Source organism: Canis lupus, chromosome X (assembly GCF_048164855.1).
Source record: "Canis lupus baileyi chromosome X, mCanLup2.hap1, whole genome shotgun sequence".
NCBI lineage: Eukaryota > Metazoa > Chordata > Mammalia > Carnivora > Canidae > Canis > Canis lupus.
The window spans coordinates 17,713,769-17,739,460 of record NC_132876.1 but is presented as its reverse complement, the minus strand read 5'-3'; the positions used below and the strand labels follow the sequence as shown (position 1 = coordinate 17,739,460).

At 43.8% G+C, this 25,692-nt stretch overlaps 2 protein-coding genes across 7 annotated transcripts in view; both read left to right on the top strand.

The window, feature by feature from the left end:
• The window catches only part of ZNF75D (zinc finger protein 75D), a 63,851-nt gene extending 60,115 nt beyond the window's left edge, over positions 1–3,736 (top strand). The window contains exon 7 of one of the 4 annotated variants that reach the window (XM_072816855.1): positions 356–3,736. The gene's annotated coding sequence lies outside the window, so the exon portion shown is untranslated. Of the gene's footprint in view, positions 1–347 lie in introns of all 4 variants that reach the window. The other 3 variants (XM_072816849.1, XM_072816848.1, XM_072816847.1) reach the window with 3 other exon arrangements.
• Positions 3,737–10,242: 6,506 nt separating this feature from the next.
• On the top strand, positions 10,243–24,857 carry ZNF449 (zinc finger protein 449). 3 transcript variants are annotated; one of them, XM_072816857.1, is made up of 6 exons: positions 10,509–10,795; positions 11,175–11,248; positions 12,486–12,933; positions 14,717–14,921; positions 21,562–21,675; positions 21,879–24,857. In XM_072816857.1, the coding sequence occupies exons 3-6, from the start codon at positions 12,580–12,582 to the stop codon at positions 22,760–22,762; spliced, it is 1,557 nt and encodes a 518-aa protein (XP_072672958.1). In that variant the 5' UTR covers positions 10,509–10,795; positions 11,175–11,248; positions 12,486–12,579; the 3' UTR covers positions 22,763–24,857. The 3 variants fall into 3 exon arrangements, with proteins under 3 accessions (XP_072672957.1, XP_072672959.1, XP_072672958.1); XM_072816856.1 differs by lacking the exons at positions 10,509–10,795; positions 11,175–11,248 and adding an exon at positions 10,243–10,365; XM_072816858.1 differs by lacking the exon at positions 11,175–11,248 and having other exon boundaries at positions 10,474–10,795.
• The last annotated feature ends 835 nt before the right edge of the window (positions 24,858–25,692 follow it).

Below are 25,692 nucleotides of genomic sequence, written 5' to 3'. Positions count from 1 at the left end.
CTCCTCTCCCTAGGCATTTGAGGAGACACCCACTGTGTCTCCCTGGAAAACCTAGCTGCTACCCTGGTGAAAGTTTAAGAACGGGCCTCAAGCAGTGTGGGAAGTTTAGGATACCCATATTTTTTATTCTGAGGCTCATGAGAATATCATTTAGAAATTACAGCGTTATGTCTTTGTTGGCTCTATTTCATATAAAAAAATCAGAGCACAAGGCATTTTAACATGGGAACGTCACACTTTAACAGCTCCAACCAGTCTTTAGGGTAAACTTGCTTTAAGCTTATGTGCTCCTTGCTTGCTGACCTAGGTCCTTTGGTCTGTAGTGGAACTAACCTACTTTCCTTGAGATTTGCAGAATACTGGCCTTGAGGACTGGAGTTCCGGACTTTCCCAGAAGATAAGGCCTAACCGCCTTTGAAAACTGCCCCCAACTGATGCCAGCAAGTCTGTTCAAGGACATGTCAACATGTGGCTAACCACCTGGGCACCTGCTTCTCCTGTGCCCCCTTTTCCTGAGCCCTGTCTTTTAAAACCCTCAGGCCGGGATCCCTGGGTGGCGCAGCGGTTTGGCGCCTGCCTTTGGCCCGGGGCGCGATCTTGGAGACCCAGGATTGAATCCCACGTCGGGCTCCCAGCATGGAGCTTGCTTCTCCCTCTGCCTGTGTCTCTGCCTCTCTGTCTCTCTCTGTGTGACTATCATGAATAAATAAATTAAAAAAAATAAATAAAACCCTCAGGCCCCTCCAGACGTGGAAGATGGTCTATGAAACCTATGCCCACCATTCTCCCAGGTTGGTGGCTTTATGAACAAAGCAACCTTTCCTTTCCTACTATCACTTGTCTCTTGAGTATTGATTTTTCACTGGTGAGCAGCTGAACCTGAGTTGGGAAGCAGTTCTCTGTCCAGGACCAATACCCGCAAAGCCTTCTGAAGGTAAGGGCCCTTCTCACTGCCCTCAAGCCCTTCTCATTGCCCTCAAGCCCTTCTCACTGCCCTCAAGCCATTGCTGGCCAGGTCTTCTTCGGCCGGGTGCACTTTGTGGTGGCTGGCAGCGGAGAACTTATGGGACTGAGGGCCCCAGCCCCTCTCGGCAGGACGGGAGGGGGGGCCAGCTCCCCAGGCAGAGCCCTCCAGGAGCCTGCGGAGCGCGACTATCCCTGGGGGAAGTGAGCACAGTAGCGAGGACATGGCGGGGGGGGCGTGGGGAAGCCGGGGAAGACACGACAAGGTTGAGCGGGGATTGTCCCCATGCCCCCCCCAACCCTCCGCCTGTCGGAGATGCTACCCTGCTACTTCCCTGCCCCTCCTGCCGGCACCTCAGGGCGCCGGCTCCTTCCTGCCCATCGGTTAGGTGGGACAAATCCGGCCCTCCGCATCCTATCCCCTGGTTCACGGGCCTGTCCCCTCGCTATGCTGGGGGCCATTGCAATGTGCCCTCTGGTGCTCGGCAGCATGGGCGTGCTACTGTGCACACAGGTCCCCAACCCGGCGCAGCAGCTGGCACCACCTACCGCTTATCTCCCAGGGGTGGCTGATGTCCATTGACACAAAAATTGTAAAACTGTTGATGAGGCACAATTTATCTATTTACTTTCTTTTGTTGGTTGTACTTTTGGAATTGTGCTTTTGTATGTAAAAAACCAGGACCAAATCTAAGGTCATAATTCACCTCTGTTTTTTTTTTTCTAAATGTTTTATAGTTTTAGGACCTACATTTAGGTCTTTGATCCTTTCTGAGTTAAGTTTTGTATATGATGTGAGGTAAGAGGCCCATTTTATCCTTTTGCATGTGCCTACCCAGTTGTCCCAGGATCATTTGTTAAAAAAAGATGTTCTTTTCTTCACTGAACTGTGTTGGTGTCTTTGGCTAAAATCAGTTGATTATTCAAAGATCCAGCATATGTAATGAACCCTTACAACTGAATAACAACAAGTCAATATCCCAACTTAAAAATTAGTGAGGGAGGGGCACCTGGGTGGCTCAGTGGTTGAGCTTCTGCCTTCTGCTCAGGTCGTGATCCCAGGATCCTAGGGTCGAGTCTGCATCTGCATCTGGCCCCCTGTAGAGAGCCTACTTCTCCCTCTGCCTATGTCTCTGCCTCTCTCTCTCTCTGTATCCCTCATGAATGGATGAATAATATCTTTTTTAAAAATAAAAATAAAAATTGATGAAGGACTTGTATAGAAATTTCTCAAAGGAAATATGCAAATTGCCAACAAGCACGTGAAAAGATGTTCAACATCATTAGTTACTAGGCAAATGCAAATCAAAACCACAATGAGGTACCATTTCACACTCACGAGGCTAACCAAAACCAAAACCAAAACCAAAACCAAAACCAAAATAAAACAAAACAAAAGAGTAATTAACACATGCTGGAGAGGATATGGAGAAACTGGAACCCTCACATGTTGCAGGAATGTAAAATGGTGTAGAACTTTGCAAAACATCCCAGCAGTTCCTCACAAAAGTAAACAGAATTACCAATGACCTATCATATACCCAAGAGAAATAAATACATATGTCTACACATACACTTGGAGACGAATGTGAATCTTACCTTTATTCATAATAGCCAAATCGAAGAAACAAACCATATGTCCAACAAATGATTATTGGATAAACAAATTGTATATCCATATAATGGAATATTTGGCCATGCAATTGGATGATGTAGCAATACATGCTACAACATGGATGAACCTCAAAAACATTGTGCTAAGTGAAATAAGCTAGAAACAAAAGGCCACATTTTATATGCTTCCATTTGTAGGATAGGAAAATCTATAAAATATCCTTGTCTTGTTTCTGATTATGGGGGGAAAGCATTTAGTCTTTCACCATCAAGTATATTAACTGTAGGCTTTTTATAGATAGTCTTTACCAGGTTGAGGAATGAATTGAGGATATTGATGTTTACTGGAAGATTTCTCAAATTTCTTTCTGGTGCCAAATGAATATTTTTCATTAGAAACCATTGTGCGATGCTGTTGAATTTACCTAAGCCATACTCTCTGCACATGGACTGTGTATCATCATCAGGCAAGGGGTAACCTTAACATTTTTCTCTGGCAGAAGAAATGTACATAATCCACTCTTAGTAAGAAATAATATTATCAGAAAGAAATGAGGCTTCCTTTCAAGAAAGGAAGGGAATTTTCATTAAAATCACTTGCAAGTTAGATTGAAGGCCAAAAAATGTTTCAAAATATATGCATTTTTCCCCGTTCAACTGTTCTTGCTATTCTTGAGCTCCTGACATTCAGTGTTAGGAATTCTTTTATTGCTAAGAAATTTGCTAGTAGGTCTTCCTGTAATATATGTTAAGACTTAGCTATTTCAACTGCCTGTGAAATGTTTGGATAAGTTGTAACCCTTAAACCAGTAGTGGTGATTTTGCACATTCTAAAATTGTATGTTGATAGAGTGATTCAACAGTAATTTTTCTAACCTCTTCTTAAAAGGCTGATGAATCTAAAACCTCAAATTTCTGATTATGATGTACAGAGATCCACACATTCCTTTACTACTGCAGTAAAATATTTTAGATAAAGTGACTTTCTGAAAAAAAATCAAACATTGCAGTGATTTTTGTTGTTATAAACTTCCACTTCCCTGACCTAGGTCTGGTACTAGGGCTTTGTTTTCATTGTCATATAAATGTGCTACTGATTCTCTCTACCTAGGAGCCTTCTGCCATCCTCTCCTGCTACTGGTGCCACAGGGAGGTGTGGCTCTCCCTCGGGGTCAACCCATGTATCACAGATACTCTTTTGTGGCCCTGGGATCTTTATTGTCCCCAGCATCAACCTCACTTTTCTATAAAACCAGTTGAAATCTGTTCTGGTTTCTTTTGTGGGACTATTAGAGCATAAAAGTATGTATATGATGTAAAAATAGTAATATAGAAAACTGAGCTGTGCCTTCAGGAAGGGGCTTGGACCTGCTGTTTGAAATACAGCTACAAGAGAATGGGAGGTCATCAGTCCTGCCTTCCTGTCGCAGGCTATATTCCCTGAAAGTCCTGCCAGTGTTAGCTCACACTGACCCCAGGGCCAGAGACTTAGAAGAAAGGAAATATGCTCACTTTATCTGTGCACCATCGGCACACATGCATGTATGCACCAGGCTCTGTGCTGAGTGCTTGACGGGTGATGTTCCGGGTAACGCTGCCATCTCATGCAAGCAGCAGAGGATAGGTCGGCCTGTGAAGGTTGCCAGCAGGGGCGCAAGATTGGAGGCTGGATGAAGAGTTCTCCCATAGGATATTTTCTAGTGCCTCTTGAGTATCTGGGCTCCTCACTGTTCTAGGCTCAAGGCACAATGCCTCAGGGAAAAACACCATGTGGTGATGACAGGGGAAGATCTGCCTGGGGGAGGTGACAGGGTGGAGGAGAGGTGACAACCGGAAGCGTGGGTCTAATACAATAAAAAAGAGCCTAACTTCTGATGTGTTGATAGCAAATAGAACTACGTGTGACTGGGAAACTCCAGATGGAGGAAAAAAGATGGGTAAGCAGAAACGGATCTGAGGTCCAGAGGAAAATGAGGTAAAAAAAATCAAAACCCCAACTGGTGTGTGCTCTGCTCCAAAGACAAGCAGCAAATCCTCCCTCCACCACCAGCAGACAGACTTCAGACAAGCCCAGCGCCAGTTAGTGGGTATCTGGATCCCTCTCCATATCTGGTGCTCTGTGAAGGGGCTGGGATTGACTTTGGGTACTCCAGTAGCTGAAGAGTGACCGTGGAAGGGTGCATGGGTGGCTCAGTCAGTGAAGTGTCTGCCTTTGGCTCAGGTCATGATCCCAGAGTCCCAGGATTGAGCCCTGTATCAGGCTCCGTGCTCAGTGGAGAGTCTGCTTTTCCTTCTTCGTCTGTTCCTACTCTCTATCTCAAACAAATAAAATCTTAACAAAAAAAGAAAGAAAAGTGATGTGATGTGGAGACAGTGGAGACCGTCCCAGTGAAAGGAAACAGAAGCTAACTGTGACCCCTTGCTGAATCAGTGGCAATATTTTCACAGTTGTGACTCACTTCCTGTACATGATGCATGAAAGCAAATGGAAGGGTTGTTCTTTCTTCCCTGTTTTGATGTAGTTCTGATTATAAGGTACATGGGTCTTGTTTCATGAGGTCTTTGGATCCCTGGGTGAGCATGAACCATGATTTTTTTAAAAAGTCTTTCCCCAACTTTGGACAGTGCACAGTGTATACTCTCCACCAAACTCCATTGATTATTCATTTGTCATAGTCGATTATGGCATCCCTTGAAGAGAAACAAATGGGTATTCTACAAAATTCTTACTTGAGCTTATTTTTTTAATATTTTATTTTTATTTATTCATGAAAGACACACAGAGAGGCAGAGAAATAAATAGAGGGAGAAGCAGGTTCCTCATGTATGGAGCCCGATGTGGGACTCGATCCCAGGACCTGGGTTCATGACCCAAACCAAAGGCAGATGCTCAACCACTGAGCCACCCAGGTGCCCCACTTGAGGTCTTTAAATGGAAGAGTTCCTGGTGGAGGGCATTCAAGTCTAATCTCAATCGATTGATAGCCCCTCAATTGACTCCCAGATGTGAGCCAGTTTATAGATCTGGAACCCCTTGAATGAAGGGGAGGCCGGGTCCCCTGAAGAAAAATTTCACTACACTGCCAGAGATATATACTCTTGATCTTTCTGTCAGCCTTCCCCCAAAGGGACTTATGGCCTATTATCAGGGTGACTTGCATTAGGGGAAAGGAAGTAACCAGCCTTTTGTGGGGGGAGAAACGAACACTGCTTCTGAGCTGACATGAATTCCAAGGGGCTCAAAGTATTGCTGTGGCTCACCAGTCAGAGTGAAGCTCATGGAGATCAGGTGATCAATGGAGTTGTAGCTCAGTACTGACTCACGGTGGGCCCTTTAAGTCCCCAAACTTACCCTATGGTTATTTCCCCAGTTCCAGACTATAACTAGAACACATATACTCAGGAACTGGCAGAATATCCACATTAGTTCCCTGACCTGTGGAGTGACAGCTATTATTGTAAGAAAGGCCAAGCGGAAACCACTAGAACTTTCTTTACTTAGGCCAATAGTAATCCGAAAGCAATGCTTCATTCATCCAGGAATTTCAGAGAGTAGTGCCACCATCAAGGACCTGAAACATGCAGGAGTGGTGATTCCTACTACACGACAACTCACCTGGCATATATTTTTTCTTTTTCAAATCTTTATTTCTTTATTTAAATTCTAGTTAGTCATCTTGGATATTTAACCTGTGTAGAACACAAATACATCTCAGGGCTCTTGAGTGGTGCAGTTATTTAAGTGCTCCACTCTTGGTTCAGGCTTGGGTGGTGACCTCAGGGTCGTGATCTCAAGGTCAAGAGATCAAGCCCCCCTTGGAGCTCTGTGATGGGCTCAGTGCTCAGCGTGGAGACTTCTTGAGATTCTCTCTCCTCTCTCTCTCTCTCTCTCTCTCTCTCTCTCTCTCTCTCTCAAACTACATAAATAAATATTTAAAAAAAGAAAAGCAGATATATCTTGGAGGACAACAGTGCTTTATTGTAAACTTAAGGAGGTCGGGATTCAGGTTACACCCACTGTTTCAGATGTGATGTCATTGCTTGAGTGAATTAGCACAGCCTGTGGTAGCTGGTATGCAGCTCTTGATCTGGCAAATGTCTTTTCCTCCCACTCAATAACTGTTAGTAAAGACTACCAGAAGCCTTTGATGTCACCAGGCAAGGCCAGCAATACATCTTCATTGTCCTACCTCAGGGATTTCTCAACTGTCTAATCCTGTGTCCTAATTTAATTCCTGGAAACTTGATAGACTTTCCCTTCCACAGGATTATCACAAAGGACTATTACATTGATGATGCTAGGATGATTGGACCTAGTAAGCAAGAAGTAGCAACTACTCTAGACTTCAGGGCTTCCCTGAGTGATCACTGGCTCCAGCTAGAAGATCAGGGACCTTCATGCTGTTCCCTAAGGGAAAGTTTCCTTCAGAAGCATTTCTGTTCCTAGCCCATTGTTTCTGACCATAAGTCAACCTGCCATCACTTATCATCATAAAAGGGCCCAATAGCAAGAGAGATTATTACAGGAATCTGAGGGCCAACTTTCAATAGAGGAACACAGTTTGGAGGGCACCTGGATGGCTCAATCAATTAAGCTTCCGCCTTCCACAGGTCATGATCCTGGAGTCCTGGGATCAGGCCCTGCATCAGGCTCCCTGCTCAGTGGGAAGTCTGCTTCTTCCTCCCCCTCTGCTCCTTCCTGCTGCTTCTTCTCTCTCTCTCTCAAATAAAAAAAAATTTAAAAAAATAAACTACAGGGGTTTTTGAGTGTGAGTCTGTGATTGTGGAGGGGGTGGGGAAACCTCCTTCCCACTGCCACCTTTTCACATAGATCCTCCCAAGTACTGCATTCCCACTTATCCTCTCCACCTCTTTGGGGTGCTCCCCTTCTTCACTGCAACTTAAGCAAACCTAGGAGTGGGGTCCAGGGAGTGTGGCCTCAAAGTCTCAGTGCTGAGTTTGGGACAGATAGGGCTAGGCAGGGAAAGATAAGGAGAGGCCCCAGAGTCAGGCTCCTATAAATCCCAAGGACACTGAGATGCAACAAAAACAGAAGATAATTAAGAAGATCTGGCCATCTGGCCCTAAATGTTAGGGAACATCGTCCTTTGATGGCTACAAAGTAATCACAGAGACCCAGCAGACCCAAAACCAGCCATCTGCCATTCATTAGAGATGGCACAAGAAATCACAAGGCCATAAACTCCCTAGAAGGCCTCTCTATAAAAGGCCAAACAAAAAACCTTCAGTCCCAACTCTGTCCCTACCCCTCTCACTTCTGAGAACTTTCTCTGTATCTTTGCTTAAAAAAACTTCTATCACTTTACTCACTCTTCTTTGTCCACGAGATTCATTCTTCACTCCGAGAGACAAAAACCAAACATTCCTGCAACAGTGCCAAAATGTTTCCCTGAGCTCAGTGTTAAGTGAGACCGAGCTCTGCGGATAGGACGAGATCGCTGACCCCAAGGTAACAACCGCAAACCTTGAGTGTGTTTGCTCAGAGACCAGGTCTCCCTGTGTTGCCCAGGCTGGAGTACAAAGGCTCTGGACAGGCACGAACCCACTTCTGGTGCCCAGGCCAATTCTGACCTGCTCCATTTGCAACCTGGGCACAAGTCCACCTCTCCTCAGGCAGCCTGGAGGTCTCCTGCTTCGGGGAGGTTAGCCCAAGTGAAGGCGAACTTGGGAACGAACGTAGCCCGCACAGCCGACCAGCAGAGCGCACGCCAGCCCAGAACTCCTGGGCTAGGGCAGTCCTCCCGCCTCCGCCCCTGGCATCTCTGCATCTCTGCCGAGCAGCTGGGACCAGAGGCGCGGCCGCCACACCAGGAACGCTCAGCTGGAAGCACTAACTATCCACCACCAGCAGTGTCATCACACGGATGTGCTGATCCTCTTTGAGTCCTCCAAACCACCCCAGGAGCCGGTAGGCCCAAGGGGGAACAGTAACTTGCGCAGAGTTACACCATTAGTGGGCAGCCAGCAGAGCCAGCATGCAAACCCTTGGGATCCCAGTGGAGCGCACCCTGACGACCTCAGCAGGAACAGCGCCTCCCCGCGGAGACAGGTGCGCCCGGGGAAAACCTGCAGGATCCAAGTGGCAAAGGAAACCACAAAAGGTCACTTGCCCAAGTCAGGTCTCCCGGGACAATCAAGAATGTGAATGGGCAAGTAAGAGTCCATGGGCTCTCAGTCTTTCAGGCAACCCAGACCAGATAGGAGCCCGCGCTCACTCTCTCTCTGACCTAGTCCCTCGCCCCCAAGCTCTGCCTAGACTCTGCGAGAGGCACAGCTTCCTCGCAGCTCTGCAGAAGCAGCTTCTGCATGCGGCTGTGGATCTCCTGGGCCAGGAGGGCCAGGAACTGCTCGGACGCCAAGGGACCTAGGACCCGTTCCAGGGTGCGCATCTCAGGCCGAAGCCTTTGACCGCTGGAAAAGCTCCAGGAGCTGCCTGATGGTTTCCTGGGGCCCAGTGGCAGAAGCCACAAGGGCAGGCGAGAGGCCACCAGGCTGCGCCTTCAGGGTGGGGTGGGCTGTGGTGGGCTGTGGTGGGGTAGGGTCAGCTCCTGGCGGCAGGCACAGCAACTCCGGGGCTGTTACACTCAGGAGGCTTTGGCTCCTAGGAGCCCGGGCTGGACGCCAGGGTCAGGTTCCTAGGCCTTGTGACCCTGAAACCAGCTGTGACCACCATCCAAGGTGCCGGACGCCCCGGGTGGACGACATTAAACAGCAGGTGCATGACCGCCGTGCCCCGGGCTCCCAGTCCATCAGCCTGAGTCCAGCCCCAGCAGAACTGTGTCCAGGGCTGTGGCCTCTGTGGATTCTGGGTGGTGGGGTTCCTGCACACTCTCCACCTGCTTCTGTGCGGGGTTGGGAGGCACAATCGCAGGTGGCTGTCTCCTCTCTGTCCGGGACCCACGCATGACTTGGTCCTGTTCCCACCACAGACATAGCAGCAGGCCTAAAGTCTGGCATCCGAACACCAAGGGTGCCAGCTGGGGAGCAAGGTTTGCATGATGTGGCCTCAGTGACAGCATCGCCTCTGGCCTGGCGCCAGCTCAGCCAGGGAGGAAAATGTGACCCCATTGGAGGGCTTGGCCCGTGAGGGATCATTTGGAAGACAAGAGGCAAGGCGGGGGGGAGAACCCCAACACCCCCCAACACCCAGGAGCCCTCTTCTAGTGGCCAGGGCTGAGAGAAGCACACTGGGTAGGGAGATCAAAGCTCAGGTGTTGAACGGAAAAAACTAGAAAGGTACCTGAAGGTCACTGGTACCCGCCAGACCGAGACCAGAGTCATAAGCCCAGGAAAGCTTATGAAAATGCGAATTGTCCAGCTCAGGCGAGATGCTGTGCATCGGGGTGTCAGGGTGTCGGCAAGGGGCCCAGAGATGTGCAGTGTTACGTGCAGGGCCTCCCAGGAAATTCTCTCTGCACTGAGAGGTTTGAGATTCAGTGACCCAGTTGAAGGGGATCCCCACCCCTCCGGTTCCTCTGGGGTGGATGAGAGAGAAGCCTCGGTAGGATCAGGAACAAGGGACGTCCCACCCAAGCCCCTGGGCTTTGGAAGCGCTTCTGACCGGAAAAGGGAAAGCTTCCAAAGTGGCAGGAGGCCCCTAGGAGGCCAAGGAAGTGGCGGCCACTCCCACGTCAGCATGCTCTGCGGCCCAGACAGCGGGACGGGAGTTTCTGGGCCTGCCGGGAAATGTAGTCTACAGGGCGGGCGCGCGCCTGCGTTCTGCGCAGCTGCCCCGGGGAGCCTGGGAGAGCCGTGGGCGCCGAGGCGGTGAGTCCCTGAGCGGCCAGAGGGCGTGGCCGTCCCTGGGGCGCGGGCGCGGGCGCGGGCGGCGGGGCTCCCATCCCGCTAGGGCTACGCCAACTGGCCGCCACCAGCCCTGACCTGGCGGCGGGCGCGTGGACGAAGGACACGCGGCGGGCCCCTGTCCGGCCCGGGTCGCCGCCGCTGCTCCCTGCGACCCGGTCGGGCCTTCCCGCGGTTGTCCGGGGTCCTGAGCGCCCGTCAGGACGCTGGGACATCCTGGTGGGGAGTGCGCTGGGGCCGCACCCACACCCCAGGCAGCCGATTTGTAACCGGCTTTTAGAAGTTCCCGCGACGTGTCGCCCTAGCCTTTCTGCAAGTGCCCGCTTTGCATGCACCCTGGTTATCCGTGGGCCGTGAGAGCGCGGGCTCGCTCAGGCGGCTTTGGAGAGAAGCTGTGAGCGCAGGGGTGCAGTGAGGTTGCTCTGCGGGAGGGCGGATGGAGGGACCACGGGACAATCAGGGCCCTAGTGGACGTGCTGGAGGGTTGGGGCCCGTGTGTGGAGGGCTGCCAGCTCTGAGGCCCAGCACAGTCAGGGCGGGTCCACAGCCCAAGGCAGCCCGCTTCCTGGATGCCTTCCAGCGGGGAGGGTTCAGTGCCTGGGGGTAGGGGGGACGGGGGAAGCTTTCTAGGAATGAGTCTTTGGGAGCAATAAATTGGCTTGAGCGGTTCTCCTGTGCCAGGCCACGCAGCTGCAGTTCACTTCCATGCAGTTGAATCTACTACTACAGGAAAGCTTTATGAAATCAATTCTATGATTATTTCCCTGTTACAGACAGAAGCACTGGATGTCAGGGTCACAAAGCCAGCAGGTTATCACATGTGGATGGATCTGCTGCTAAAGTACAGGTTAGCATGGAGTTAAAGTATATAGGGTCACAATGTACATTTGGGATGACTAAGTAGGAAGATCATGAGTATTTCTTGTGCTACTGCAGGGAAGAGTACAGGTACATGAGGCATCTGGGCAAATATGTAGAGAGAGGATCCATAGCATAGGGTGAGTAGTGGTATTGAGATCTGCATTTGACCTCATCTGTGACCTCAGAGATTGCACTAAGAACATTTTGATAGTTTTAGACATGACCGTTGCAGAGATCTGTTCATTTTAGCCTCGTCACCATAACCCTCTGGCATATACTGTGTGACCTGGGACAAGTTATTCAGTGCTTCTGAGCCACAAATCTCAGTCCCCTCCTCTGTACTCAGGGCATAATACTAGCCCCCACCTCCTAGATTTGGGTGACGGCTATGGGACCTGACCTATGCAGGAGGCTTAGAGCAGTACCTGGACACAGCAGGAGGAACATGAAGTGTCCTTCATTCTTCACCCAGAAAAGATGGCCGGTAGCCCACGCTGTTGTGGTGTATTTTTCTCCAGAGGAAGCCCCGCGTGCCCTACCAGGAGGAGGTTCAGGCTGATGCTGGCTGAAGTACACACCCCTTGAGTAGAGAGGAATGAAGGCTTGTGGATTTGCAGCCTTTGGAGGCATGGCTGCAGCTAATATATCTGCATCTGAAGGTGACCGAGGGTCACTCAGAGCCACTTGGACTTTTAGGGTTGTTAGCCAGTGCTCCTTCCCCCATTTCTTTTGTGGCCTGTGTATATTCAGAAACACAAGACAGCTTGTATTAGACTGGGGCTGGGGTTATAGGCCAGCACATCTGTGGATCAATGGAATTCTGGAGCCAAACTGTCCAGTAGAACTGTCTACAATGAAATCTATGCAGCACTTGAAATGTGCTCCATAGATTTGAATGAGAAACTGAATGTGTAATTGCAATGAATTTAAACTGAAACTGCCACATGGGACTTCTTGCTACCATATTGTGTAGCAGAATTTTAGAGGGTCCATATTTGGTCTAGAACATTTTGTAAATTTTTGGAAAATAGATGCGGATTTAGGTGTGTATGTGTATTTTTCTAGGAAGTGATTCCATGGCCTTCATTAAATTCTCAAAATCACCAAAGAAGATTAAGTTCTGCTGCTTTAGGGCTTGGTGGAAAGTAAGCAAGTTAGGGGAAGTAAGTATATCCTCTGGTAACAACTGCTGTTCCTTCTTTCTTGCTTTGCCCTGTCCTTAGCTGTGGGTAGCTCCCCTTGACGCCTGCACAAAGAAACCTATTGGAATCTGAGACTTCTAGCCCCAGAGAAATTGCACACCGCCAGAACAGGGCGATGGCTGTGGCCCTGGGTTGTGCAATCCAGGCCTCCTTGAATCAGGGCTCCGTGTTTCAAGACTATGATGCTGACTGTGAAGTCTTCCGCCAGCGCTTCAGGCAGTTCCAGTACAAAGAAGCAGCCGGGCCTCATGAAGCTTTCAACAAACTCTGGGAGCTTTGTTGTCAATGGCTGAAGCCAAAGATGCGTTCTAAGGAGCAAATATTGGAGCTGCTAGTGTTGGAGCAGTTCCTAACCATCCTGCCCACGGAGATAGAGACCTGGGTGAGGGAACATTGTCCAGAGAATAGAGAAAGAGTTGTGTCACTGATAGAAGACTTACAGAGAGAACTTGAGATACCAGAGCAGCAGGTGAGAAAAGAGTTTGGGATCATGGTAATTAGACAAAGAGAAATAGCAGAGACATCTGATCCTAGATCAGACATTTCATTTTGAGCCCCATGCTTTCCTAGAAGTGGTTTTCATTTTTCTCTTCTGCTGTAATTAGCATATATGGCTCAGTGATTCTCAACTATTAAACCCAACTCGTATTCTATAACAAATATTTGGTACTGCCTCTTCTATCCTGAAATGAAATTTATGTGTAATATAACCAATTTACATATACAAAATAAAAAACATTACTGTAAGGGTTCTGTGATCCATGGGCCAAATGCAGCTTATGGCCTGTTTTATGCAGCCATTATCTAATAATGCTTATTTATTATCTTTGTAAAGAGTTGTTAATACAAGAACTGTATGCAGTAGACCAACATGCCCCACAAAGCGTAAATTATTTATTATCTGACTTCCTATAAGAAAATGTTGCCAATCCGAGTCAAGTGGAGCCTAGAAAGGATATAAAGGAAAGTGAACGTAGTTTGTCATAATCAAATAAGCATATGAACACACACGTTGGGGCTTGACTACACTGGAAAACCTCATGAGGTTGTTGATGCCCCCATCTATGCACAGACTTACTGTGAAGGCAACAGCCACCAGCACTGCTGGTCCTGTAATTTTCCCAAATGGCAACAAGTTAGTAAATCTGAACAATAAGTGATAGAGTGGTTGTTTGGTTTCCAAACTAGGGCTTTCCTGGGAGATTTAAATCATGCTAAATTATGCAAAAATATTTTGTGCTTATCTGTACAACAGAGTGAGGTGCTTGACAGGTTCTTTTTACCTAGATGGAAGTTTGAGGGGCAAGTACAAAGTTGGTAGGGACTTGAAACATTTTAGCACTATGAATGATTGATACATACTCCCATCTCCACCTGCTAACTTCTTTCTTTTTTTAGAAGATTTTATTTATTTATTTGAGAGAGAGAGAGGGAGAGAGAACTCGAGCAGGGAGAAGAGAGAGAAGCAGGCTCCCCATTGAGCGGGGAGCGTGACGTCGGGCTCAATCCCAGGGCTCCAGGACCATGACCTGAGCCGAAGGCAGATGCTTAATAGACTGAGCCACCCAGGCGCCTCTTCACCTGCTGAATTCTGATAGCTGCCTGTCATCATGCCACATCACCCTTTGGTGGCAGCGCACCGCCTCCTGCTCAGAGGCACCTGGCACAGGGCAGAACCTTTGGCAAAAGGGAGAAAGGGCTTCTAGTTGGGCCTTAGGAACCCAGGATTGCGTGTTGATGCGTCTGTGCAGTTAGCCTGCCGGATCTAGAGTTTTCCCAATTTCCCTGCCTCCCCTTCCCAGGATAGAATGACTTTATGGTTTTCCCTTCCTTTCTCTGTCTTCTGGGTTTGGCTTGCTATATAAGATTTTACCTGCCTGTAGCCCAATTGTGCACTGCCCAGTGTGGTGTGTGGTAGCCACCAGCCAAGTGTGGCTCTTGGGCACTAGAAATGTAGCTAGTCCAAATTGAGATGTGCTGTAAGTATAAAACAGTCATCACATTCAGAAGACTGAGTATGAACGATGAAGTAGGCGAAATATCTCATTAATACTTATTTATATTGATTACACTCTAAAATTGTGGTGCTTTAGCTATATTGGGTGAAATAGTGCATGTCATTAAGATTGACTTAACCTATTCTTTTTCTGTATGGGTACTGGAAACTTAACATGACATGGCTGGCTCACATTGTTGCTACTGGGCAGTGCTGGTCTAGACTCGAGATTGATGGGTTCTGCCGTTTTCCCCAGATCGATAGGCAGGAAATGCTCTTGGAGGAGCTGGCACCAGTGGGAACGGCACATGTAGCGCCCAACATCCACCTGGAGTCACCCTCACTGCAAGTGATGGGACCTGCCCCAGAAGCCCCAGTGGCAGAGGCCTGGATCCCACAGGCGGGGCTGCAGGAGTTGGACTATGGTGCCGCTGAGGATTGCCAGCCCTTCCTGGACCCTGGTAAGGCAAGGGTATGAGTTCCCTTTTGTGGTTTGTATGTTGAGAGCTCCAGAGCATCCTGGGTTTGGGGTCGTGTTAGAAACGTTGGTCACTGGATGGAAAGGAGTGCTGTGGTGAAGAGCAGGAGGAGGGATACCTTTCTGGGAACAGTTAGGAACAAAGCTCGGGACAGCAGATGGGATTCAGAACCCCTTAAGCTATGACCCTGCTCAGGAAGCCTATTTTCCTCTTTTCATTTTTTTTATTTTTGTAAAATACACATAACATGAGGTTTAGAATTTAATCATTTTTAAAAAGATTTTATTTATTTATTTATTAGAGAGAGAGCATAAGCAGGGGAGGAGCAGAGGGAGAAGCCGACTCTTCACTGTGCAGGGAGCCCAAAGCAAGGCTCGATCTTGGGACTCCAGGATCATGACCTTAGCTGAAGGCAGACTCTTCATTGACTGAGCCCCCCAGGTGCCCCAACATCTTAATCATTTTGACCTGTATAGTTCAATGGCATTGACTACATTCATAATGTGACACCATTCCTACCATCCATTTCCATATCTATTTTCATTTTGTAAACTGAAACCCCATGCTCATTTAAACAAGAACTTTCCATCTCCCTAGCCCCTGGAGACTACCATTCAACTTTCTGTCTCTATAAATTGGACTCCTCTATGTACCTCATGTAAATGGAATCATACAGTATTTGTTGTTTTGTGACTGGCTTATTACACTTAGGAGAATGTCCTTAAGGTTTTTCCATTTGTAGTGTGTGTCAGTATTCCTATCCAACTAAAGGCTAACTAATATGCCAACGTATGTATTACCAAATTTGGCTTATCTGTTTTACCTAAACATATGCTTGGTTTGCTTCTATGTTTTAGTGATTGTAAGTAATATTTGTATGAACACAGAGGTGCAGATATCTTTTTGAGACCCCACTTTTACTTTTTTTGGGCCATATAAGCAGAGGTGGAATTGCTGAATCATATGGTAATTCTATTTTTTTAATTGAGGAACAGCCACGCTGGTTTCCACAGGAACTGTACCATTTTACATGCCCACCAACAATGTATAACTTTTCCAGTTTCTCCACATTCACTAACACTTGTTACTTTCTCTTTTGTGATAGTAGCATTCCTAATAGGCGTGAGGTGGCATCTCACAGTAGTTTGGATTTGCATTTCCCAAATGATTAAGGATATTGAACATGTGCTTATTGGCCTTTTGGATATCATCTTTGGAGAATGTCTGTTTACATCCTTTACACATTTCAAAATTCATGTTGCTTTTTGTCTTTGGATTTTAGAGTTCTCTATATATGATTGGCAAATATTTTCCCATTTGTGGGTTGCCTTTTTACTCTCTTTAAGCTGCCTTTTAATGGATAAATTTTAAATTTTTTTCATGAAGTACTCTGTATCCATTTTTTTGTTGTTGTTGCCTATACTTTAGGTGTCACATCCAAGAAATCATTGACAAATCCAATGTCAAGATGCTTTTCCTCTGAGAGTTTTTTTTAAGATTTTATTTATTTATTCATGAGAGACATAGAGAGAGAGAGGCAAAGACATAGGCAGAGGGAGAAGCACGCTCCCTGCAAGGAGCGTGTTGTGGGACTTGATCCCAGACCTGGGAGCATGCCCTGAGCAGAAGGCAGATGCTAAACCGCTGAGTCACCCAGACATCCCTCCTCTGAGAGTTTTATAATTTTAGGTCTTTGATCCATTCTGTGTTAATTTTTGCATGCACTGTGATGTAAGGTTCTAACTTCATTCATTTGCATATGCATAATCCACTTTTTCCAGCACCATTTGTTGAAAAGAGTATTGTTTTTCCATTGAATGACCTTGGTATCATGGTTAACAATCATTTCACTATATATATGAAAGTTTACTTATGGGCTATGTATTCTATGCCATTGGTCTATATATACCTATCTTTATGCCAGTACCGAACTATTTTGATTACTGTTACTTTTTAGTAAGTTTTATTTTATTTATTTATTTTTTTTTTAAATTTTTATTTATTTATGGTAGTCACACAGAGAGAGAGAGAGAGAGAGGCAGAGACACAGGCAGAGGGAGAAGCAGGCTCCATGCACCGGGAGCCTGACGTGGGACTCGATCCCGGGTCTCCAGGATCGCGCCCTGGGCCAAAGGCAGGCGCCAAACCGCTGCGCCACCCAGGGTTCCCTTTTTTAGTAAGTTTTAAAATCAGGAAGTGTGAGACCTCTAGCTTTTCTCTTCCTTTCCAAGATTTTTTTTTTTTTTTTGTCTATTTGGGTAACCCTGGAGATTATATATGAATTTTAGGTATGGATTTTTCTATTAATTTTTTTTAGAGAGCAAGCAAGTGTTGGGGGCAGAGGGAGAAGGAGAGAGAATTATAGGCAGGCTCCATGCCCAGAGCAGAGCCTGATGTGGGGCTTGATCTCACAACCTTGAGATCATGACCTGAGCAGAAATTAAGAGTTGGACACTTAACTGACTGAGCCAGCTGGTTGCCCCAGGGATTTTCTGTTCATGAAAAAAGTATCATTGGGGTTTTGACAGAGATTGTATTGAATCTGTAGATCACTTTTGGTAGTATTGACATCTTAACAATATCAAGTCTTCTAATCCATGAACATGGGATGTGTATTCCTATATTTATATCTTCTTTAATTTCTTTTGCCGATGTCTTGTAATTTTTATTTTAAGTCTTTCACGTACTTATTTAATTCCTAATTATTTTATTTTTTTCAATGTTATTGTAAGTGGAATTGTTTTCATAGTTTCCAGAATTGTTCATTGTTAGTGTATAGAAATGGAACTAAGTTTTGCATGTTCACTTTGCATCCTGGTACTTTGCTGAATTCATTTATGAATTCTATCAGTTTGTTAGCGGAGTCTTCAAGGTTTCTACATATTAGGTCATCTAATCTGCTAATAGAGATCACTTTACTTCATCCTTTTCAATTTGGATGCCATTTATTTCTTTTTCTTGCCTAATCGCTCTGACTAGGACTTCCAGTACTGTGTTGAATAGAGTGGGCAAATAGGCATCCTTGCCTTCTACCTAACCTTAGAGGAAAAGCTTTCAGTCTTTCACCGTTGAGTATGAAGTTCCCTCTGAGTTTTTCATATATGGCTTTTGTTATGTGGAGGTAATTTCCTTCTGTTCTATTTTGTTGAGTGTTCTTTTATCATGAAAATGTGTTGAATTTTGCTTTTTCCACATCATTTGAGATTATACTGTTTTTTTTTCCCTCATTCTGTTAATGTGGCATATTACATTGACTGATTTTCATATGTTGAAAAATCTTTGCATTCCAGGATCATATATCACATGACTAGGGGTGGTAGAAGGGGAGGAGGGCGGAGGGGTGGGAGTGAATGGGTGACGGGCACTGGGGGTTATTCTGTATGTTGGTAAATTGAACACCAATAAAAAATAAATTAAAAAAATATCACATGATCATGGTGTATTATCCATTTAATATGCTGCTGAATTCAATTTGCCAATATCTTGTTCAAGTTTATTTTTCTATCAGTGTTCATAAGGGAATTGGTATGTAGTTTTTCTTATAATGTCTTTTCTGGCTTTGGTATCAGGGTAATGTTGGCCTCAGAGAATGAGTTAGGAAGTGTCTCCTTCCCTTCATTTTTTTTTTTTTTTGGAAAAGTTTGAGAATGATTTGTATTAGTTCTTCTTTATATGTTTGATAGAATCTACCAGTGAAGCCATCAGGCTTTTCTTTGTCAGGAGATTTTTGATTGCTGCTTCAATCTCCTTACTGGTTAGAGGGCTATTCAGGTTTTTCTATTTCTTTATGTTTTAGTCTTGGTAAGTTTTATGTTTCTGGAAATTTATCTCTTTCATCTAGGTTATCCAATTTGTTTGTGTACAATTGTTCATAGTACTTTTAAAATTATTTTATCTATGTAGACGCATTGATAATATCACCACTTTAATTTTTTAAAATCTTTATTTAAATTCAATGCAGATAATAACATATACTGTATTATTAGTTTCAGAAGTAGATTTTAATGATTCATCAGTTGTAAATAACACTCGGTGCTCATTTCATCATGTGCCCTCCTTCATATGTCACCAAGTTGTCCCTACCCCCTCCCCTGCTCCCCTCCACCAACACTCTGTTTCTTAGAGTTCAATGTCTCTTATGGTTTGCCTCCCTCTCGATTTTCATCTTATTTGTCCTCTTTAATTTTAACAATTTGAGCCTTCTTTCTCTTTTTCTTAGTTCATCTATTTAAAGGTTTGTCAAGTTGATTAATTAAAAAAAAACAATTTTTGGTTTCACTGATTTTTCCCTATTATCTTTCTAGTCTTTATTTTGTTTATCTCTGCCTATTCTTTTTTGTTTCCTCCCTTCTACTAGCTTTGGGTTTAGTTTTTCTTCTTTTCTCATTTATTAAATTGTAAAGTTTTGTTATTGTTTTGGGATTATTTTTGTTTACTAATGGAAGTGCTTATAGCTATAAATTATCTACTTAGCACTGCATTCATTGTATCTCTAAGTTTTGGTGTTGTGTTTTCATTTTTGTTTATATCTAAGTATTTTGTAACTTTCTTTGTGATTTGTTCTTGCCATCCATTGGTTATTTAAGAGGTTTTATTCAATTTTCACAAATTTGTCAGTTTTCCAGTTTTCCTTCTCTTGTTTCTAACTTCATCCCACCATGGTTGGAATAAGTACTTTGAATGATATATATGTTTTTAAATATATTGGAACTAACTTGTGGCCTAACATATGGTCTGTATCCCATAGACTGTCTCATGTACACTTGAGAAGAATCTGATATTTTTATTCTTAGTGGGTGTTAAGTGGTATCTAATGGAAGTTTTCATTTACATTTCTTTAAAGACTAATGGTGTTAGTCTTTATTTAGTCAATAAGCCAATCTTTTCATTGGCTTATTGGTCATTTGTATATCTTCATACAATGATATGGAGAAATGCCTATTTAGGTTTTTTCCTATTTTAAAATTGGATTATATGTATTACTATTATTGAGTTGTGGATGATCTTGGTATATTCTAGATAAAAATTTGTTACTAGATATATGACTTGTAAAAATACTTTCATGTTCTGTGGTTTGTCTTTTCACTTCCTTTTTTTTTAAAGATTTTATTTATTTGAGAGAGAGTGAGGGAAGGAAAGCACAAGCAGGGGTAGAGGGAGAAGGAGAAGCAGATTTCCTTGCTGACTGAGCAGAGAGCTCGGTCTGGGGCTCGATCCCCAAACCCTAGGATCATAACCTGAGTCAAAGGCAGAACTTTAACCAACTGAGCTACTCAGGCACTCCTAGATACCTTTTCTTTCTTTCTTTCTTTCTTTCTTTCTTTCTTTCTTTCTTTCTTTCTTTCTTTCTTTCTTTCTTCTTCTTCTTCTTCTTTCTTTCTTTCTTTCTTTCTTTCTTTCTTCTTTCCTTTCTTTCATTTCTTTCCTTTTTTTCCTTCCTCTCTCTCTCTCTCTCTCTCTCTCTTTATGTCTTGCTAATATTGCTAATATTATTTTAGTAAGGCTAATATTTAAGAAAATAATGTGACCCTTTAAATAGCATCCTACATTTAGATTTAAAATCAGCAATTTCCATCCCACACTTTACTGAAGACCACTATACTTTGCTAGAGCTGAGGAAAGCTAGGAGGGGTCGTGGAAAGAGAATGCATGCCACACCAGCTCTCAGTGGAGAGAGGGATGGTAGGACACAGGGGATAGTAGTGAAGAATCTTGTCTAGTTGTTCTTTGTTTTTTAGAGAGGGAGAGAAAGAATCTTAACCAAGCTCCACACTCAGTGCAGAGTGCAATGTGGGGCTCGATCTCACACCTGAGGTCATGACCTGACTGAAATCAAGAGTCGAGTGCTTGACCAGCTGAGCCCCCTGTGCACCCCGTTGTCCTGGTTGTTCTTAGATTGACAATGAGAAACACTTTGAGAGTTTGGGTTAATTTCAAGAGAGTCCACTTCTAGATTTGGCTTGAAACAAACACTGCTTTTGCTTGTTGCCAATTTCATCATTTTCCATTTTAATGTGAAAATCTCAATGGAAATTATTCTAGTATACAGTTTCATAACCCATGCTTTTAGCTCTCTCTTCATTTGGTGCTCAGTAGCAGCATTTCTCAGTTAATATGCCAAAACTTTATGAAGATTTACTTCCTATTTTGGCTCTAACCTGAATAATCAAACATTGAAATAGATACAGAGATCATTTAGTGCATTGATTTCTTTTTTTTAAGATTTTATTTACTTATTCATGAGAGACACAGAGAGAGAGGCAGAGACATAGGCAGAGGCAGAAGCAGGCTCCCTGAGGGGAGTCTGATGTGGGACTCAGTCCCAGGACCCCAAGATCATGACCTGAGCAGAAGGGAGAGGCTCAGTCACTCAGCCACCCAGGTGCCCCTAGTGCATTGATTTCAACACAGAATAGATTCACTCTCCTTCCATAGATTCAAGGAGAGTATCCTTGAATTTCATGTTTTATTCTTATCTTTAAAAAATAGACTCTCGTAAGAGGTCCGGGTGGAGTAGTTCTGATTAGGGAGGAAGTAGATATTAGGCAGCCACATGTCCAATATATCATCAGGGAAAAACCTTGATGATGTCATCTATTCTTCTCATCTTTCTTGTGGCTAGGATATCCAATACCAAAGCTTGACGTGAGCTTTCCATTGGAGCCTCGGGAAGAGGTGTGGGTGAAGGAACTACAAGATTCCAAAGAAATGAAGCAGTTACTTGATTCCAAGATTGGTAAGTAATTGTTTACTGATACCACAGAGAAAAGAAAAGAAAAATTCAACCTGATCAGGATAAAGAGTTTGGGATTCTCCTTGGGAATTTCTGTATTCCTACTGGTGCCTAAATACAACTCTTCACTTTAGCTCATGGTTTTTTCTTTTTTTTTTTTTAATGTGGGACACAGTGATAGCAGCCATTTCTGTTTCTTCCCTCAGGTTTTGAGATTGGGATAGAAAACGAAGAAGATACTTCAAAACAGAAAAAACTGGAGAACATGTATCCATTCATTGTCACTCTAGAGGGGAATGCTCTCCACGGTCCCATTTTGCAAAAGGACTATGTACAGTTAGAAAATCAATGGGAGAGCCCCCCAGAGGATTTGCAGGCAGATTTAACAAAACTGATAGATCCCCAGAACCCCCCTGCTGGAGAGAAGCCTGAGAATCCCAACGTGGAAGAACCTCTCAACCCCAGGCCCCAGAAGAAAAAGAGTCCAGGAGAAAAACCTCACCGATGCCCTCAGTGTGGAAAATGTTTCGCTCGGAAGTCACAACTTACAGGGCACCAGAGAATTCATTCAGGGGAGGAACCTCATAAGTGTCCCGAGTGTGGAAAAAGATTCCTTCGTAGTTCAGACCTTTATAGACACCAACGGCTGCACACAGGGGAGAGGCCCTATGAATGCACTGTGTGTAAGAAGCGATTCACTCGGCGCTCACACCTCATAGGGCACCAGAGAACCCATTCTGAAGAAGAGACTTACAAATGCCTTGAGTGTGGGAAAAGCTTTTGTCATGGATCAAGTCTCAAAAGACATCTGAAAACTCATTCTGGGGAAAAACCTCACCGATGTCACAGTTGTGGTAAAAGTTTTAGTAGACTGACAGCTCTGACTTTACATCAGAGAACTCACACAGAAGAGAGACCTTTTAAATGCAATTATTGTGGGAAAAGCTTTAGACAGAGACCAAGCCTTGTTATTCATTTAAGAATTCATACAGGGGAAAAGCCATACAAGTGCAGTCATTGTTCTAAAAGCTTCAGGCAGAGGGCAGGCCTTATTATGCACCAAGTCACTCACTTTAGAGGACTTCTTTAAGGATTATCCAAGGAAACAGGCTTCTGCAGAAATTGATGCTAACTAAAAAAACAAAAAATCTTAACCTACAGCAGCCTGTTTGTCTTCGCAGAATCTTTTCATTTGAACTTATGAGAACAGGTTTTAAAAACGATTTTAAAACCCTATCTTCCAAAGTATATGAATTCTAGAGTGTCTGTCTACTCTTGCAATGTTCTCAGATTTGATCTTTTCCTGTCTCTGATATTTTTCTCATTACAGTGAAATGTTTTGTGTCCCAGGCCAAACCTATCATAGATATAAAGCATATCATTGATGACAATCCTTTTCAGGGTAGGGTTAATATGATGAATAATCATGTCTATCAACATATCCACTATAGCAGCACTGTAATTATTCTGCTGTCATTATTAAAAGTGATTATATTAGTTCAAAGCTTTGTGTCCTACGTAGCAAGGAAGGAGACAGTGTATTTTGTCAAATAATAAAAATGTGTCAGGAACACATTTGCCTGGTAAGAACTGGGTTATTTCCACTGAAAGTTTTTTATGTTTAAGGAAATTAAGATTTTAACCTTTACTAATGAATTGTATGGAGTTTGTTAGTCTGTGTAGTTGGTGGTCTAGGCTGATGCTGCTTAGATCTGAGTACTAATTTGATGATTTATTTTGTTCACAGAACAAGTAAGCTCTTTGTGGAAGAATCCATTTGACAGTTGATGTCATACAAGTAGAATCAGATTTAATTTAGATTGACTGAGGAACCAGCATCTGTTGCTTTTTACTCTCCTTTGGTTTTCATCCCTGTGTCTCTCAGTGCTTTTAAGACTTTCCCCATTCTTTACTTCAGTGTCCCCCTAACTATGTGTTGTAGAGCCCTTAGTTCTACAAGAAATTTTACAAATGACTTAGGGAATCCTTGCTGTCTTCACTTTCTAGATTCAGAGTGCACATCAGCATGTAAGAATCTCTGAGAGACCCTCCAGTAAAGGTGGAAAAAAAGCACCTCTTTTGGCTCAATGTTTTGCCTACCTAGTTGACCCCAGAACCCTTTCTCATGTACACTCACTAATAACCCACGGAAGTGGTATTCTGCAAATATTCCTTGGAATACCTTATCTTTAACAAATGTATCTATAGCTATCAATATAATCTTCTTGCTCCCAAGCCTAGTTATCTCCAGTTGTTTCAAGGGTGTTATGAAAAATTTTCTACATATATACCTTTTTTATTTAATACACAGACACATCAATCTGTGGAGATGAGCATCACTAATTGAGATAATTTATATGTCACTCGGTGATTCTCAGCCTCTTTGAATTTTACTTATAATCACACACACTTATTGCTACTTATATAAACATTCTCATGTAATCGTGGTCATGACTCAAAGTCCCATAGCAAGGGAAGAACTCTGTCAGTTATAACTGTTAACACCTGAAAATATTCATTCAGCCTAGTTCCTTGTTATAAAATACAAGAGGTAGGACATTCAAGCATTTTCCCTTTATGAAGATACCAGTCATTCTTTCCCCAAACTAGAATTAGGAAGATTATATATATATATATATATATATATATATATATATATATATATATATATATATATATTATATAATATATATATTTTCTATTCCATTGAAGTTCTTGTAAGTGATGTTGAATATAAATATTTCGAGGGCAACTATGTGCCCACCTTGTCCTGTTCTAGGCTTAATGGAAATCAGTAAAGACATTAATCCATGAGTCAGGTTCATAAGGAGTTTATAATATTGTTAGTTAAACAAGAGTTGGGAAACACATGGAGAACCATGCAAGAGAGTTTGGAATTAGTGCCAAATCATATCAAGTGCTAGAGCCAGGGTGTGTCCTTAATTCTCGTCATCCGGGTCCCTGTATGATGCTGCTATAAGTGTGGGGTTAAAGTTGAGATCCCAGTAGCAATAAACATGTAACATGGGAGGAGTCTGAATGTAGAGATGAACAATACAGAATGTAATGGCTTCTCTTTTCTCTCTTGTGGACTTGCATATAAACCAGGACAGTGCCTTAGAATGAATGTGCCCAACTGCTCTGTATCTATGCAATATTTTAATAAAGTGGAAATGTGTATGTTCTTCCTGCTTCAGTCACATTAATAATGGTTTGCACAACTCAGAACCACTTCTTTGAGCTGTGGCAACAAGCACCACAATTGACTCCTGCTCCCACCCAAAGTTGCAATCACTTTACTCTCTGCACCCATGGTACTGGATTTATTCATCATTTTGATAATTTAATACAGTCAGTTTTAGCTGGCAGGCTCAGTTGCCATCATAATATGAGCCACATCCTCCCTCTCATCTATAGCATAAATGTACAACTGAATTTTGCAGGATATTATCCATTTCTTTGTTCTGGTATCCTGTATATAGCAGGCACTAAGAAATATTTGTGGCATTGAATCAAGAAATATGTGAAATAGTTCTTGGAAACATATACTGGTGGATGTCCCTAGTGGATCCTAGTGGATGTGCCTAGTTATATTTCTGAATGTTTCCAAAAGGTAATGGCAAAATACAGTACCTACCTCCTAAAGCACTTATGAAGGGCAAAGCCCCAGCATCCACCTCGTAAGTGCTGTGAAGGTTAAATGAAATGTGTTGTTCCGGCCTTACACAGTGTAAACTTTCAATAAATATTCAGGATATTGCCTCTTCATTCTCTGCTTTTTAATGATAAAAAGCATTTAAGTTATGGATTTTCCTCTAAATATGGTTTTAGTCACCTTCTATAGTTGTATATATAATGTCTCTATTAGGCTTTTCTGGAGAAACAGAACTAATGGTGTGTGTGTGTGTGTGTGTGTGTGTGTGTGTGTGTAGAGAGAGAGAGAGAGAGAGAGAGAGAGAATGATTACAGGAAGTGGCTCATACAGTTGCGAAGATAAGTAGCATAACCTGCTGTCTGCTA

Bases quoted from the DNA above. Each gene is read 5' to 3' on its own strand.
- ZNF449 (XM_072816856.1), top strand. From the start codon at position 12,580: ATGGCTGTGGCCCTGGGTTGTGCAATCCAGGCCTCCTTGAATCAGGGC. The intron at 14,922-21,561 runs GTAAGGCAAGGG...TCTTGTGGCTAG, and splicing joins CCAGCCCTTCCTGGACCCTG to GATATCCAATACCAAAGCTT. The intron at 21,676-21,878 runs GTAAGTAATTGT...TTCTTCCCTCAG, and splicing joins GTTACTTGATTCCAAGATTG to GTTTTGAGATTGGGATAGAA.